At 41.3% G+C, this 18,257-nt stretch overlaps 1 protein-coding gene across 1 annotated transcript in view; it reads left to right on the forward strand.

Moving 5' to 3' along the window:
* CFTR (CF transmembrane conductance regulator) overlaps positions 1–17,734 on the forward strand; it is a 164,300-nt gene extending 146,566 nt beyond the window's left edge. The window contains exons 24-27 of the mRNA XM_075005183.1: positions 3,256–3,345; positions 8,973–9,145; positions 12,950–13,055; positions 16,022–17,734. Of these exons, the coding sequence (XP_074861284.1) occupies positions 3,256–3,345; positions 8,973–9,145; positions 12,950–13,055; positions 16,022–16,228 (576 nt within the window). The 3' untranslated portion in view covers positions 16,229–17,734. The remainder of the gene's footprint in view (positions 1–3,255; positions 3,346–8,972; positions 9,146–12,949; positions 13,056–16,021) is intronic.
* Positions 17,735–18,257: the final 523 nt, after the last annotated feature.

The following is an 18,257-nucleotide window of genomic DNA, read 5'->3' on the forward strand; positions in this document are numbered from 1 at the left end:
GCCCATAAGTTAAGGAAGTATGGATTAGATCCATGGACTATAAGATGGATAGAAAACTGGCTTTGATGGTCGGGCCCAACGGTTAGTGGTCAATGGCTCAATATCTGGATGGTGGTCAGTTTCAAGCAGAGTGCAGCAAGGCTCGGTTCTGGGGCCAGTGCTGTTCAACACCTTTATTAATTACCTGGATGAGGGACTGAATTGCACCCTCAGCAAGTTTGCAGAAGACACTAAGCTAGGGGGAGAGGTAGATACATTGGAGGGTAGAAAGAGGATCCAGAGTGACCTGGATAAATTGGAGGACTGGGCCAAAAGAAATCTGATGTGGTTCATCAAGGAGACGTGTAGAGACCTGCACTTGGGACAGAAGAATCCCAAGAATTGTTATAGGCTGAGGACTGACTGGCTCAGCAGCAGTACAGAGGAAAGGGACCTCTGGGTTATGGTGGATGAAAGGCTGGATATGAGTAAACAGTGTGCCCCTGTAGCCAAGGCTAACAGCATGTTAGGGTGCATTAGCAGGAGTGTTTCGAGCGGATCTAAAGAGGTTTTTGTTCCCCTCTATTCGGCACTACTATTCTAGTCTACATCCGGAATTTTGTGTCCAGTTTTGCCCCCCCCCCCACTATAAAAAGGATGTGGATGTCCTGGAGCAGGTTCAGTGGAGGACAACAAAAATGATTAAGGGGCTGGAGCATATGACCTATGAGGGGGGGGCTGAGGGATTTGGGCTTGTTTAGTTTACAGAAGAGAAGACTGAGAGGTGATTTAATAGCAGCCTTCAACTTCCTGAAGGGGAGCTCTAAAGAGGATGGAGAGAAACTGTTCTCAGTGGTGTCAGATGGCAGAACTAGGAGTCTGCGTCTGAAGGAGTCTGAAGTTACAGAGGGAGAGGTGTAGGCTGGATATTAGGAAAAACTACTTCACCAGGAGGGTGATGAAACACTGGAATGCGTTGGCTAGAGAGGTGGTAGATTCTCCATCCCTTGAGGTTTTTAAGTCCCACCTTGACAAGGTCCTGGCTGGGATGAGTTAGTTGGGGTTGATCCTGCTTGAAGCAGGGGGCTAGACTAGATGACCTCCTGAGGTCCCTTCCAGCCCGAGGATTCTACAATACTATGATGGGGTGAGGGCTCCGGCTGGGGATGCTGTCACTGGGCTTGGGCCAGGGATGAAGGTTTTGGGGTGTAGAAGAGGACTGGGGGATTTAGAATTCAGGTGGGGGTTTGTGGCTGAGGCGGGGAATTGGGGTGCATGAGAGGGTGAGGGCTTGCGGGGGAGGTCAGAGATGATGATTTCAGAGTGTGGGATGACACTACAGGTTTGAGGGGAGGGGCAGGGTTGGGGGCGGGGTTGGGGCATGGTCTTATCTCCAGCACAGTTCCCAGTCAGTGGTGCAGCAAGGCTAAAGCAGGTGGGGGAGTGGGAGGAGGAGCTCTGCAAACTGCTTTCACTTACAGGCACTGCTCCCCCAGAACAGGCCAGCGGAGTGCAGAACTTGTGCTCAAGGCTGGGGCAGTGCACAGAGCCTCATGGCCCCTCTACCTAGGATTCAGACCTGCTGGCCACTTGTGGGGCTCAGCATGGTTTCAGGACAGGTGGAACTAGCCTGTCTTAGCCCCGCAGCATTGCTGGCAGGGTTTTAACAGTGAGGTCAGCCGCTAGGGTCCCCTTTCGACCAGATGTTCTGAATGAAAACCAGACTGCTAGTCACCCTAGACTGGAGTCCCAGGTACACCTCAAGGTATGAATGTGCTAGTTTGGTCAAACTATGTGAAGGATCCAGTGTACTCTCTTACTTGTAACCGATTTTAGCTAATATCAGTGTCTCATTTGTAGATGCATTAAAACATTCACAAAGGGTAAAAGTCAGTTTCTGCAAGAAATTACACAACTGTAATCACTTTCATTTCAAAATATGTTTCCTTTAAATAAACATTTACAATAGGAAAACAAAATGACAAAGAGACAATAATTGGTTCTTTACTTTATCCGCAGTCAAAAGGTGTACAGTGTACCCAGGAGAAGGAGCATAACCATTAGAATATTTCCCACCAAGACATTGACATTCAATGACAGTGAATTCTGTTTGCCATAGGCAACAAAGGGTATCAAGTAACACAGCAGGTTTCACATTAATTTCATCTCATTAGCAATAGTTGTGCAATCTCAGTGCCATTTGAAGTACAGTACTTCATTTCTGTCAGAATCTGATTTGCCCATATAATGTAAGAAGAGATTAAGCAAATATTTAATTTGAGCTTTGTCGTCATGTTCCAAACTACAAACTTCATTATAGTGTCACTACAGTGATGGGAGGGGTTCTCCAATCACCATAATTAATCCGTCTCCCTGAGAAGCAGTAGCTAGGTTGAAAGAAGATTTTTGTGTTGACCTAATACTGTCTATGCTGGGGGATAGGTTGGCTTAAATATTCCACTAAAGAATGTGGATTTAGCTCAGTCAACTTGATTTTTGGGTGTGGGAGCTGGCTAAGAGATGTTCTCTTACACCTGTAAACATAAGCAAGTAACTACTCCTGATCACATTGAAGATAAAGGCAAAACTCTGACAGACTTCTGTGAGAGAAATATCATTGTCAAGATCTGAAATCTACACACACGCCACCCTAATAGGGCACACAAAAAAGCAGAAAAAAAGAGAACATTACTGTAGCATCAGTTGTGCAAGACTCCTGTGTCAATGGATTATTTTTATTCCTCTCATGATTCAGGCTTTGCTATGTGCCAGGTATCACTGGAACTAAATTGAGGAACAAAACTGCTGTTAAGGTTATACTGCATTGTGAGGATCCATCAGGAATTCTTACAAAGCTCACGTAACTTCTGGGTAGAGCTTGTCAGTGAACTGATTTTCTGTCCCACAAGAAAACTCAAGATTTTGGAAAAAAAATATCCAAAATCTGAACAATATTGAGAGGTTCTAAGAGGTCAATTAAGTTCCAAAAGAGAATATTTTGATTTGAAGCATTTTATGTAATGTTTTACAGTACATTACTGTCAATTTCAAACCACAATGCCATATTGAAATGAAAAAAAGTTAAGTTCCAAAAATGTCAAATGTATTTTGACATTTTCAAAGTTTTCTTCTTTTTAAAAGGAATTTGTCAAAACAATTTTTGTGAAAAATTGGTTTTAATTAAAATAACATTTTCTGACATTTTCCCCCTTGCTATTTCTACTTTCAACATGCCATGCAGTTTTAAAATTATTTGTATTTTTTGTACTCCCTCAGAAAGTGTTTATATTTTCTGGATCGTTTCGTAAAAACTTGGATCCTTATGGACAATGGAGCGATGAAGAATTATGGAAGGTTGCGGAGGAGGTAAAGCCATTTGATATTATTTGTGTTGTTCATCAATACTATTTGCATACCTTCCCTGCAAACAAGCGAGTTACAGTGGGAAGGAATTTAGCCCACTAACCATAAAATTATTATTTAAGTAGCATCATCCATAACACAGTACTTAAAAAGAACAAAACAAAAACCACTCTCGATGCCCAGAAGAGTTTACATTCTAAATGTGGTAAGTAGAAAACAATCAATGATATGTTAAAAAGGCAGGAATCAGGTGTTTCTGTTTGACAGCATTATCAAGGCCATAGCTACACTACTGGTACTACAGCAACACAGTTATGGCAATGTACGTATGCCACTGAAGTGCTGCAGCGTAGATGCTACCTACAGTGAAAGATTTATTTTCCTCCAAACGGCTGTAGTTTATTCATCTCTGTGAGTGTTGATAGCTAGAATGACTGAAGAAGAATTGCTCAGGTGACCTATTTGCCTCTATACCAGGAGTTAGATTGACTTATCTGTAGCATTCAGAGGCATGCATTTTTCACACCTTTGAGGTAAGATATAAAGTTTTAATGTAGACCAGGAGTAAGCTAGTTCTGCAGATGTTCTCCCTCAAAATTGTTCTTTCACTGAATGAAGAGAGATTTAGAAATTTATATAATTACCCTTGCTCCTTAAACAAACGGCTTTACGTACTCAGGCCATAGTTAGCCAGCCATCTATGGACTTCAAAGGAAGTTCTTTTTGGATCATTCACAACATCTAGCCCACCCTTTGTAAATTACATTTTAAATAATGAGCCGATATCTTTTTATTAGTGGCCACACCACCATGAAATTCAGCTGCAGCCAATGCAGAAAATGCCTATACCCTCAGGACTGCTGGATTATTCAGATTTTAAATAGATCTTGTGTTCTTCCCTCACACTCACCTTCTCAGATTATTTTTTTCATTATAATCATAACCTGTTCTTTTCTTCTCCCAAACTCCTAAAACTACTTACCCTTGAAATTGTCTGTATGCAGTTCAGACCTGTCTATGGTTGTTAAGTCTGCCTGTTGCTATTCGGTGTATAGCTTAACAACAGTAATAAAAAAATGTTGTGCAAGTAGTCATATTGTGTTATATTTACATAGTGTCTTAGAAGGAAAACATAGAGAAAGGTTAACACCTTGCTTATTACCCAACAAAGCTGCTTTTGTCAGAGCTAAGAAGAAAATATTAATAAACCTTGCTCTGATCTATTATTTAGCACAGGTGAGGTTTCAGGATATAGCTCTGCTGGATGACCCAGCAAGAAACACAGATGAGCAAATTTGTTCAGAAAATTCCTTGCACCATTTATCATTCTGATTTTTTTCAAGTCCTATTGAAATGTCACTAGACAACATAATTTTCAGCCAGAATATTTAAAGATGAACATAAAGGTGACATGAAAAGCATCCTACAGATGCCCTATATGCCAGCTAGCCAGCCTGCCTTGGAATCGAAGATATGCATTCAGCACAGTAATAAGTTTTTATACTAATCTTTATCCACAACGTTTTTCAATGCATGAAATTCCCTAGCACCTCTTGGCTTACTACAGATGACCCACAATGTGACATTTCTCTTTCAATACTTCCACACAGCTTGTGTCACCGAAAGATGCATTCTCCTATGGGACTGACAAAGCAAGAAGTCCCATGGGAATAGGAGAAACACTGTGGAGCTTTAGCTTCGATATTCTACCAAACAGGTAGAAATTGCTGGTTTTCTTGCTAATGTGATGATTTGGTGATGTTCCTTCAAGCTCCCCAGCACACATGAACCTAAGTTTTCAATCGAAAAGTTAATACAAAGTTTTCTAAACTAAAGATATGCTTGTATTATGCAAACCAGAGCTTCTATCCTGCAAACACTTGTACATATTTAAATACATGCACATGAGTGGTGCATATTTTGGTATTCATATATGAATTCCTGCAGCATTGGACCCCAGATTATTATCGTTTTATCCGGCATGAGCAAAAATCACAGTACTACAGAATTCAAAATATGCCCACAGCCAACACTCTTATTAAAATATAAATAATATGCAGATAATAACATATAAAAAGCCTGTCCCTGTTCTTGAAAAATGCTTGTTAGATCATGGTAAGGCATGCCAATGTTTCAAGAAGATAGAACAACAAACAAAGCAAACCACAGTCTGTTCAGTTGCCTTTCACAGTCTGGTATCTGCATGTCTGACTGAGCAATTAATTTATGGTGCAACGTTGCCAACCCCAACAGTCTTCTTCCACCTTTATCAACAGCAGTCTCTCCCTCCCTTGTTTCTGTGGCAACCTCCAAAAAGCACAAGTGTGTGTGTGAAACATTGAGTCTCACCCCTGCCCGTCCCCATCCCCCCTCAAGGGTGCACATCTATTGCTTTGATTCAGTTCAAAAATGGTCAACTTCAGGAGCCAGACACTAGTGGCCAACCTTTCTGGTCAATCTCAAATTTTGGGTGGCCAGCAATACACTTACATGCTGACCCAGAGTAACATACAATTACATAAGCCCAGAACTAAGCTGGACACACAGCAAGCACTGTTGGAACATAAGGAAGGCATTCTCAGATGGGATTTTTGAATCTGCTTCCCCAGAGCTTTTCAGTGTGGTTGTAAGTGGGCTCTGGTAGCACTGCACATGGCACAGGTGTAAGTAATGGCAAAGGCTATTTGAGACCATGGATTTCATGCGTTAACATGCATTCCATGACTTCATCTCCCTCATGATAGGGCTCAGGCTGTCAGCCCTTCATGGTAGGGCTTCAGGCTTTGGTGAGTTGTTTACTGGCCAGGACTTGCTCATGATTTTTAATAAAAACACCCTCTGCAAGGCAGTGGAGTATTGGTTCCCTGCCAATGTTCCCTGTAAGCTGAGTACTCGTGTGGCCACCAGGAGCAATTCAGGTGCCACCCAGCTGATTAGCAAAGTGCCCACAGCCACCCACGCTGGGCAGCCTGTGTTTCTATTGGTGGTGCACATCCACCCATGCCTTGGTGCACATAACAAAATTTATCCCACTTAGGGATGCAAAAATTTAGAGGGAACACTGGCCCTATCTCTCTCTCTCTCCCTCCCTCATTTAAAGGGAATGGCAGCTCCTCCCATGAGTGCCTGATCAAGCAATGCATATCGCCTGATCACATTAGTGCAGGTTCAGCAATGAACTGCTAGTGCCTTTTCAGTCTCTGGGGCTTACAAATGGGACCGTTATTCCCAGTTCAGATCCAGGCCACTAACCTGGCCCTATGCCTTCTCTGGGCTTTCTTTCCCATGCAAGACATTTGGGGGCAGATAGTCTGATAACCAGGACTGTGCTCCCTTAAAGCCCTGAAGGTTCTGTACAGCCCATTGCATATCCCTTGTCAACATTTTGTCCCTGCCTCTTGCTCTCTCAACCTTCTTCCCCATTCATTAGCAGCCTTTGCTTCCTTTTTGTTTCTTCCTGGTCAGCTCTGCTCAGTCATGACCACTCAAGCAGCCCACCTGGCCACTGTCTCACCTGCTCCATTCATCCCATGGAATGGGCAAGAGAGTCTGATAACCAGCACCAGAAAAATTCACTTCTCCATTGACGATATGGAAACTCTGGTACCGACCCATAGTTTGCTGTCTTTTTCATCCTGGCCACAGGGTCCACAGCAGGAGGTTCTTTTTCTTCCCCACCTCCCAGGGAAGAAAGGCTATGGCCACACTACCCTTCCCTTTTACAAGGGGCATGTTAAAGAGGGAGTTTAGAAGATGCTAATGAGGCACTGGCATGAATATGCAACACCTCATTAACATAATGGTGGCCACACACAATTCGAAAGTGCTGCTTTTGGAATGCATGCCACCTGTGTAGACAGGGCTTTTGAAAGGCCAAATGGGAAGAAGGGGCTTTCGAAGTCTGGGGGTTCTTTCAAAAGGCCTCCAGCTACATAAGTGGCACGCATTCCAAAAGTGGCAATTTCGAATCGTGTGCAGCCACTATTATGCTAATGAGATGCCGCATATTCATATCAGTGCCTCATTAGCATCTTCGAAACTCCCTCATTAACATGCCCCTTCCAAAAGGGAAGGGTAGTGTGGCCACAACCAGAGAGCCATAATTGTTCCTTCCCCGTCTGCTAGACTGTAATGGAAGTTTCAGGAATAAACAGTGAGAGTTGGTTAGTAGATGCAGGATGAGGCTAGAGTTAATCAGAATTATTTTCTCTCTCTTTGGAAAATTGTGACTAAAATGATGGGGAGGCTCCTTCTTATGGTAAAATTTTCAGTAGAAAATCGAACATTTAGCCAAGAACACTTTAGGCCAAATTTTCACCCAAGTTACATTTTGTGCAACTGTACCAGAATCAAGGGGGCTGCAAGAATGTAGCTCAGAACAAACTTTGGTCCCATTATATGTGCACAAATTGTTTTAAAGGGAAAGTCTCCTTTCTGGGCATCTGTTTATCAGTTGGTTTGGTCAGTGAGTGAGCGAGTAGCTGAATAAGAGGTGATCAATGACTGCGCGCAGCTAGCATTCTGCTGAAAAACACTGAACCAAACAACAGACTGAATTCTTCTGCATCATCTGGGCTCTGACATTTGGTTTGCTGGAGCTCCTATATTAGCTGGAAAAACAAAAGGAAATGCAGTTGTTTCTGCCTTGTGGTGCAGATTGAAAACCATTTACAAAATTGCAAATGGCATTTTCAAGGTCAGTTTATGACCTTGATAACCACTATTTTCAGTTTTCTGGCAAGTTAAACTGGTGCATAGCTTACAGCAAGAACATAATATACATTTCTGAATTCTGGAATTCACAAAAGCAGTTAAGGTTAAAAAAAATTGAGGTTGCTAATGCAAGATTGTTCAGGCAAAGATTGCAGTGAATCTAGACATTAAGAGGAAACATGCTAAAGCATTTTATAGTGATACAGAGAATGCCTTCAAGTGCTAGGGGAGAAGCATCATCCTAAAACACAAACTGAAAGCACTTCCCTTTTCCTTGAATTCCAGTTTGATGCAACACTTTTTCTGTCCTGAGGGCAAAGTCTTCTCACATTTGTATCAAGGCCTGTAGTGCCCTGAGAGCAGACTGGCACACCAGGAGCATTTTACTAAGGACACAGAATTGGAGGGGTGTAATCTTGCCATCTTTCAGACAAAAGAAGAAGTGGATGGGCGTGGTCTCAAAACTATGGTTACAACTGCTCTGTAAATCTTTATTATTTTCTCTGCTGGTGTGGTGTGCCATGTGAGAAATCCACTCCTAGTAACCCAGGAGCCCTTGCTGGTTTTAGAAACATCTTCCTTCAGCATTACTGATGACGCACATCACCACTGAACAAAAGGAGCAGGTTTCCCTTTAGGTTGCTAACTCAGAACCTTTCGGTCAAAACACCACATCTCATTGTGTCTTACAAGCAAACAACTTTAACTCTCAGTGTTCTGACATAAGCTTCAGTCTGACTCAGAAATGTTCACATCTTCCAACTCTTTGTTTTGGGCAATTTTGTATCATTGCTTCAGATAACATTTTCTGTCCAGTCTCAGAATCAAAGGACAGAGGGGTCAAGACAATGGGATACTGTAACGAAGTACCAACTTCTGTCATACAACTTTCTCCTTTGATTTTTTGTCTCCTGCAGGTTGGGTTGAAGTCTGTAATAGAGCATTTTCCAGGCCAGCTTGATTTTGTCCTTCTCGATGGTGGCTGTGTGCTCAGCCATGGGCACAAACAATTGATGTGTCTTGCCAGATCAGTTCTCAGTAAAGCTAAAATCCTGCTGCTTGATGAACCAAGCGCTCATCTTGACCCCATGTAAGTGTTCCTGATTCTTTGCTATATTCCAGTGTGAGGTAGGGAAGTCAATTATGCAGCCCAACAAAGTACTATTTTGTCATGTTTTGTTCTTTCTAAGGTACTGCCCCGAACAAGGTATGTGTGTAAATTGTACTGTCCCTGTAGATACTCTGGGAGACAGTGTGCTTTACAGGCCATCTAGCCCTGCTTTCTCTTTGCTCCAGGAAGATTATTAATTTACAGGTGGACTGTCCCAGTGGTAAATGAGCACCCTTGCACTGGGCTCAGCTACTCTGCCAGTGTGTGCACGGTGGACAGAGGAACCTTGCCCCTATTTTACTCTACTTAGCTGTTCCAAGCAGTGAGTAAGAAGGCAAGTATTTCCACTTACTCCTACATAGTCAGAGGATATTTGTACTCCCCCAGGTTCATACTTCGCAGTTGCTCTCTCCTCACTTTGGTGGGTGCACAGTTCAAATCACAATTTACCCCTTAATAAACTAAATGTACTCCTTTCTTCTAAGAGTACTAATGCCACATCTGGGAGCCAGGTATGTTATATGTGTGGAAACTAACACAAAGGGCCAAATTCATCCCTAATGTATGGATACAACTTCATTAACTATATGAGGTCTGAATTTGACTCAAAGGAGTTCAGTAAATTGACTGAGGCCATGAAGCAAGGAAATGGCACAATGAGGATTAGAGGCACATGCATTCCTGGGTGTTAGTGCACTCTTCTCTCCATACAAGAGCATGCTGCTGTTATGATTGCTAATTATTATTTCCATTATAGCAACACCTAGAGGGCAAGGCCGCATTAAGCAAGTCACTCTACAAACATGTAACGAAGACAATCCCTGCCCCCAAAAATTTGTAATGTATCTGGAAGACTATAAGGAAGAGGTGGATCTAACAAACAGCTGTGTAGGAGCACAAGGAAACTATAAAGTTGCTTGGAATTAACTCCAGTTTTAGCACTTTACAACTCAGCAATAAAAACACTCCCTTTTGGCTGAAACTTTTTAAACAATCTCACAACCAGAGCAAAAACTGCAATATTTGGTTAAATGTTCAGTGGGGTTAGAGTGAGGCATTTAAAAAAGGAGAATTCCTATTGTGAATTCATTCATGGTATTGCCACTTGACGACTATAAGTGTCCTTTACTGGTTTGAAATAAAAATATTTTCAACGTATAAAAAGCAGTGACTGTATATGTGAAATGCTTCTCTCTTGGAACATTTTATCAATGGACCAACTGTTCTGGTTTTTCTGAAACCATTTCTCAATTGTTAGTGCCTCTCCCTGGTAGCACCTCCTATAAATAAGCAATCATTTTTGGATGCAGTTCTTCGGAACTGCAGGTCTGAGGGATGGCCCTTTGCAGAAATATAACTACTCTGACATTGTCCACTGGACAACATGGAATAAGAAAAATTGCAGGCTAGTCTAAGATTACACTGATGACAGAATTTGTTAATTCTGGTGTCTTTCTAAGGTACCAGAGACTTTAATAAGTCATTAAGTGTGTGGATACAATGTTTAGTGCTAACTCCACCACTTATTATTTTAACACTAAGTGGACCAGTGTCCCTTTGTGTTAGGCTCTGTATAAGCACAGAACAAAAAAACACAATCCCTGCCCTGAAGAGCATCAACTTCAAGGAGAAAGCAAGGGTCAGCGGATGGGTAGAGAGAGAGATGGGGGAATACAAGGAAGCCATACTAATATGAAAGATAAGCTGTGGTGTAATACATCCACATCCTAAGCATTGCTAGTTTTCTGTAGGCATCATATCTAAGGAGACTTTTGAGGAACGATTTGGAGTTGATGATGAGGTAGCTTTGCAGGTGTGCACAGGGAGTGCCATCTGAGCATGTGGGAAGCATAACAAAAGGAACAAAGGTGTTTTATCAACTTGATTACAGGCTGTGGCTGGACAGCCTGAACGTCCTCTAAACTTGAGATTGTTTTGCAAATAAGCATGGCATAGCTCTTGCTGCTGCTGTGACCAACCACTGTGTATGTGACCCTTCCACTAAAATAATTTTAATAAAACCCCCTGTAAAACCCTATTGCAGTGTAAGTGAAAAAGTATATGTGGAAGTTACAAGTGGAATTAGCACCTGAGAATGGATAAGCCTGGGAGTATAACTTTCTCATCCTGTTTATTGCAAAAGCTCTAGTGACATAATGGAAACATAGATCTCTGTTGCGAAGATATTATAATGGCTTTGACCCTTTGGCTACAATTGTAAATACTCAAGGAAAAAGTAAAAAGGAAATTAAATGCAAATAGGACATTGACTATGAATTGCCTGTTACTGGATCATTGTCATTAAAATTATTCATTTCCTTTCACTAATCAAACTCTACAATGGATAGGCACAAGCATTCTATATGCAGTATGTAAAAGAACTCTGAAAACACTGCTGTATTGGGAAAGGATGCAATATAAAGATTAGGCATAAGACAGACAAGTTAAGTGAATAGTCTGAGTCTTTTCTTTGCTTTTGTACATACATTTTTACCCAAATTAACCTGTCTTTGCATTTCATTTAGCTTACTGTATTCCAGCTCCAATTTCCCATTGTGCACAGATTTGTAATGAGGTCACGGTAATACAATGTATTGATCAGACCTAGGAAAAATGGCAGCACCGTACACTTAACATTAAGAAAACCATTTCACACTAATTAAAAATACACTGTGAGTATTGTGAGAAGTCAGGCTATTTAGATGAACAGTTCTTCTATCAATGGCATCAACTGAAGGGTTGCCAAATCTCACAATTTTATTCTGTCTCAGACTGTTTGTTGTGTCTTCTCAAAGCCATAGATGCTGTGGCTGTGGACATATGTGAGAATCTGACTTTTTTTCATTTAAAAACAAAAAGAAAGTCTTTAGTCACTCATGCTTGTAAGTAAAGTTTGAAAACGTGACCTGAGTGCACCCAAAGGCCCAGGAACCAGAATACAATAAATAAGCAATTTATCATTGTTTTTTTACTTCACAAATTTTAAACCAATCTCGTGAGACTTTGGGGGGCCTGATGCATAAATTATGAATGTTTGGGGGTGGCACCACTGCAAACTATCTGGCAGCACTGAGTGATGTTATCATGTAATCTCAAATATACCACTGAGAGATGTCTATAGTCCAATTAGACACCCTCAGGTGGCCCGTGCCGATTGACTTGGCTGGGAGGCTCTTCAACTGCAGCGTAGACATTTTGGCTTGGGCTGTAGCCCAAGCTCTGGGTTCCTCCCACACCTCACAAGGTCCTAAACACTGGGTTGCCCGGATAGCTATGCTGCAATCAAACAGCCCGTCAGCCTGAGTCATCTGGCACAGGTCAGACAAGTGTTTTTAATTGCAGTGGAGACATACCCTGAGTATGGCACTTCAAGATAGTGCAGAATACATATTTGTTTATAACACTGATTGGTGAAAAAAATCACAGGATTAACTAAACACTCATGCTGGATTAGGTAGAATATGACCTGGTTCAACTCATTTCTAGCTAAGACAAAGAAACATAATTTGGGAATTACACCAAAACAATGATAATATTGGATAGCATTTTTACTAAAAGGGACAAAATAACTTTCTCTATACAATATAGAATTATTAACATGTGGCCAATAATTTTAATTAGAACATACATTTCATTATTGTAATTGATGATAGCAGAATGTAATTTTGTATGTGTCATTCTGAAATCTTTAGAAGGTGTAGCTCAGTATTAAAAGCTTATAGGAAGTTTTTCAACTTACAATTTGCCATTTTCTGTATATGTCCAAACTGCTTTCCCTTTCAGAGCCTTCCAGGTGATTAGAAAAACTCTCAAGCATGCATTTGCAAACTGCACGGTAATACTCTCAGAACACAGATTAGAAGCAATGTTGGAATGTCAGCAATTTTTGGTGAGTTGTTGTATCTTTTTAATATGATTTTCTTATAATTGGTAGAGATGGGCTTTGCACAATATTTTAAGTAACACATCTATTGCTAGATTAGCCAGGTCTGCTGCCTAGGGTCAGTTCAAATACCTGGTGCTTTCTTTTCTGTAATTGGCTGGAAGTGCCTGAGAATTGTCATCATATTTGACATTTTTACAACAACTATTCAGATGTCTGCACCTGTTTTTAATTAAACTGAGGACATATGGGCAGAACAGCAACTAGAGAACTGCAGCAGAAATAGTCTGCCTAATATGGCCAGACTATGGTTTTTTTCTCTCTCTCTCTTTAACACAGAACAGCTATTTCAAGTTTTCATGATTAATTAAGGAAATGCCAAATTTGTAGGTGTTGCATGTTTTTTTTCAGTATATTACTAATGGCTGTTAAGAAAATAAGATCAACTGTTTGTGAAAGCTGAGAAGTGGCTCATGAAATTAGTTAATTTTCTGTGTACTTCCTCCCTCCCCACTGCAAGATCAGGTAGCAGAGCTCTTTGCCCCCTAGACCAAGTGTGCCCTCCAGCTCCGTGCCAGGTCACATTTTCCCTCTTCTCACCACTGGAGTGGAATTAATGCAATTTGGGGCACTAAACCCATTCTCTCATGGGTATGCCCCTGATTCTCTGCTGTGGAAACACCCCCAAGCACCTCATGCCAGTGCCCTGTTCCACACTGGGGTAACAGTGCCAGGAACTGCCTACCCAAGCAGTCTGCTAGGCTAATGGGGAGGTTTACCACTACTCTTCTTTGAACAGGCTAGTCTTCCCCCAGGCCCACGGTCATGCTCCATGTTTTCACGCAGACTGGGGTCTGTCTCAGGATAGGAAAGACTCAGCCTTAATGTATCCCTCTGCCCTGCCCATGGAGCAGGGGACCTTCCAAAAGGACCCCCAGTTTTCGAAAGCCCCTTCTTCCCATCAGATAGGATAGGAAGAGCAAAGGATAGGATAGGATAGGATAGGAAGAGTTTTGCCAGCAAAACTCACTAGCATAACTGTAACCCTACTGTAACACCCCAGCATGTTCTCCTGATGGTACAGGTACTCCACCTCCTATCCTATCAGATAGGAAGAAGGGGCTTTTGAAAACGGGAGGGGGGGGGTCTTTTTGGAAGGTCCCTGTCTCCAAAGGCAGTGTGCAATTCGAAAGCCGCACTTTTGAATTGCTGTGGCTGCCATTATGCTAATGAGTCACTGCATATTCATAGCAGCACCTCATTACCATCTTTCAAACCTGCTCATTAACATGCCCCTTCCGAAAGGAAGGGGCTCACGTAGACCCAGCCTAGGATATTAGATTGGTATAACTATGTTACACTTGGGTATGAAAAATCCACAGTTATGGATATGAAAAATGACATAGTTAAACCATTCTAACCCCCGTGTAGGTAGTGCTACTTGATGGTAGAATTCTTCTGTCAACCTAGCTACTGACTCTTCAGGAGGTGGAGTACCAGTGCCATCAGGAGACAATGCTGGGGTGTCACAGTAGGGTTACAGTTATGCTAGTGAGTTTTGCTGGCAAAACCCCAGTTTTGTTGACAGAACTTGCGAAGTGTGCACACACAAAATGGGATTTGTCGACAGTATCTGGACAAAACACAGCACTTTCGCTGCAGCATTCTGCCTCAGAGCTTGGAGGAAAAATGCTGCTGGTGAAAGATTCTGTTGACAAAAAAAGCTGTGTGGATGCTTGGGGGCCAGGGGGGCTTCTCTCAACGGACAGGGCATCCACAACAGTGGGCAGCCCTGTCTGCTGTCCTTCCAGGTGCCTGTTTTGTCGAAAGAGCAGCCAGGCAGTCAGGCTGCTCTGTTGGCAGAGTAGAGCGCTCTCCCAATTGGCTTTTGTGTGTTGCCATACACTATCAACAGAAATTTTGTCAGGAAATCTCTTCGGACAGTTACATCCATTTCACAGACCGCTGTAGTGTGACTGTAGCCTATCAGGTTTTATGCCGAGAAACCCATAAAAGGACTGCGTCTTTCTTCAGCTAAGCCCAAAACATTCTAGAAAAACAGCAAAGAATAGCAGAATAGCATCCAATCCTTAATTTACACAGTCTCTTGTCATCAGCATAATAAGGTCAGTTCCTGCTTGCTTCTTAGCCTGAGGTTTGATCTACACTGGAAAGTGAGATTGTTATAGCTGTGTCGGTCGGGGTGTGAAAGATGAGCCTAAGCCTAGTGTAGATAGTTGTCTCAACAGAAGAATGCATCTATTGACATAGTAATCTTGTTTGGAGAGGCAGTGATCCTACACTGATGGAAAACCTCCTTCCATTGGCATAGGTGGGCTCTGCACTACAGGGTTATGCTGACATAGCTACACTGACATAGCTATTCCACTATAGCCTTGGTAGTGTAAATGCAGCTTGAGTTTGAGGAAGTAAAGCCCTGCTGGTTGGTTTCCTTCCTCCAGCCTTCCAGTGCTTTGTATTATATCCCTGCTGGAATAAGGCGCTGGTTCACCCCTTCCTTTCAAGTGGATTTATTATATTATGAAGTTCTTTGTAATATAAAACTTGAATTGCCTCATAAACTCCTCCTGGCTTCCTTCAGTCCCCACAAAAATATCGGAAGGAACATCTCAGTAAGCCAATACAACACAACATATTTGGAGATTTAGGTCATGCCTTTCATAGTTGAGCGCAAAATTTAAAAAAAAAAAGAAAAAAAGAATAATTTTTGAAATAGAGCGTCCCAAGAACACTTCCCAACCAACTATAATTTTAAAACTCCTTTTCTGATTTTATAATGAAAATTGGTCATTCGACATTTCAGACTACACAGAATCAGCTGTTTTTTTCTCTTTTTCCAAAGTAAGTTCTTGACATTTTCTCTATCAGTCTATGCCGCTCTGTTTATCTAGTTAACTGAATTCTATCAGCACTGTTGATGTACGTTTAACTGATTGAACGTGTTTAATTAGGTAATAGAAGAGAATAAAGTGCGGCAATACGAGTCAATCCAGAAGCTGCTGAATGAAAAGAATTCCTTCAGGCAGGCTATCAGCTACTCTGATCGCCTTAAGCTATTCCCACTACATCGCAGGAATTCAAGCAAGCGCAAATCTAGACCCAAAATCAGTGCCTTGCAGGAAGAGACAGAGGAAGAAGTGCAAGAGACCAGGCTGTAAGAATGGGTGGAAATGCTTCCTCTTATACTGGTGGCATTTGGGGGAACACAGCACCATACCTCAAAAACAGAAGTATGATCAATACCACTGAAATTGCAGGAATGCTCAGAGATTCAAACTTTCTGGAGGCAACACACACAGCTCCCTAAATGTCATTTATGGAACTGGCTGCCCCCTAATGGTCAAATTGTATGTGAGGCATTACATATCCTCGAAGATTTACCACTTGTTCTGGTAAGCCAGGCTTCCCTGACATCTATTTGCCCCAGTCCCTAAATGGCTTCCTCCACGATTGAGCTCACAACCCTGGGTTTAGCAGGCCAACGATCAAATCACTGAGCTATACCTCCTGTAAAAGCTGGAGCAAAACTAGATGATGGCAGAGGTAGGCATCTGTTTAGACTAACTTAATTATTGCATCAAATTTTCAAAACTTCTGTTGATGTGTGTTTGGGAAGAGGGGAAGACGGAAGAGGAAGACTGTTAAAAAAATCAAGTTTGAATGAAAAACACGAAAATCAAAATGTACAACACTAGTTTTAGATTCACTTACACCCTGAAAGGGGACTGAGAGAAAGCACCAGTGACCCATTCAGAATATTGCTTCCAACTCATTCCTCAGGCATTTACTGTATCGCAACACTGCAGGAAAGGGATTGCCCTTTCACGACACCACACAGGTCCAAACATTCAAATGAGAATGAAGGAAAAAGAGGCTATTGGCTTGCAATCTGCTCAGTATTGGTCATCTCTCAGCAGTTAAAAGCTCACAGTGGGAGTTAATATTCCCTTTTTGGAATGTAGGAGACTTTCATCCCAACCTTACAAAAACTTGCTGAGTCGAGCGAATCTTCATACGGGCAGCCCTATTGTAGTAAATGGTAGGACTGCCAACTGCTGAATAGCAATATTCTGTGTGTTTAGGTCAGACATCTTTACGTGGTTTTTATCATAGCTTGTATAAAGAACAAAAACTTTAAAGTAAACTTTAATAATGAAATCAGTTTTATATGCTTCTGTTTTCCAGTTTTCAAATGCATCTGAACTTTTCTCTAGAATATTTATTTTAATATTGTTGCAAATACTTATTACGAGAATGCCGTATTTTAAGAGTGATTAGGCACTATAAAGAAAAATATATTTGTATAAAAAGAATTTTTGTATTTGAAACATATTCTTTTTATGTCACTAGTCCATTTTATTGCACGTTATAGTGAAACTGGAAAAAATGACAGTATCCCAGAGACAGAGCTAGTTGTCACGTTTATTGGGATGCATGGTAGCAGTCTAGCAAGACAAGTATGTTAGATTTCTATTTAAATAAAACTCTCTGAACTCAAACTCATGTCACAAATCATGATAGGTATAACAGAAATGTTCTGCTGCTTCCAAGTGAACACTGCCTAAGAAACAAAATGCATTTAATTTTGTATGCTATTTATTACCCACGTTGACAGCATTATGTACAGGATGTCAATAAAATTGAGACTGTGTGTACAATTCTAATATTTGGTTTTGTTTGGTTTGTTAAAAAGACAATTCTACGTCTATATTCTTGTGGTTTTATACTGCATGGATGCTAAGTTAAATGCAGATGTACAAAATGTTTCTGGAAACAGGATTGCACTTTTCAAGCCCCTTTAAATGGAGATGTTCTCTCTAATAAGGGCACAAACAGTAATTACTATATCACCGTTAAGGGAAGTTGCTTGTATGTCCAACTGAAGAACTTATACACTTCAGAAGTTCCTCAGAAAAATGTCTAGATTTCCCTGGGCACAAAGCCCTTCGTTAAATATTCTTTTGGAACTGCCAATAGTTTTTGTGACTGGATCAGGGTGATTTTTTTAACCAAACTTTTTTCCTAATCCAAAAAAAAAAAAAATGCAGCTGCAGGTTGATCAAAACATTTAATGAAAACAGTTGATTTCACCAAACTGCTTTGGTCAAACAAAAACAACAACACAATCTGAAGAATTTTGTGTTGAAAAATGTGGACATAAAAATGTTTGGTGTCAGATCACATTAA

This window comes from Carettochelys insculpta, chromosome 1, assembly GCF_033958435.1.
Source record: "Carettochelys insculpta isolate YL-2023 chromosome 1, ASM3395843v1, whole genome shotgun sequence".
Classification (NCBI taxonomy): domain Eukaryota; kingdom Metazoa; phylum Chordata; order Testudines; family Carettochelyidae; genus Carettochelys; species Carettochelys insculpta.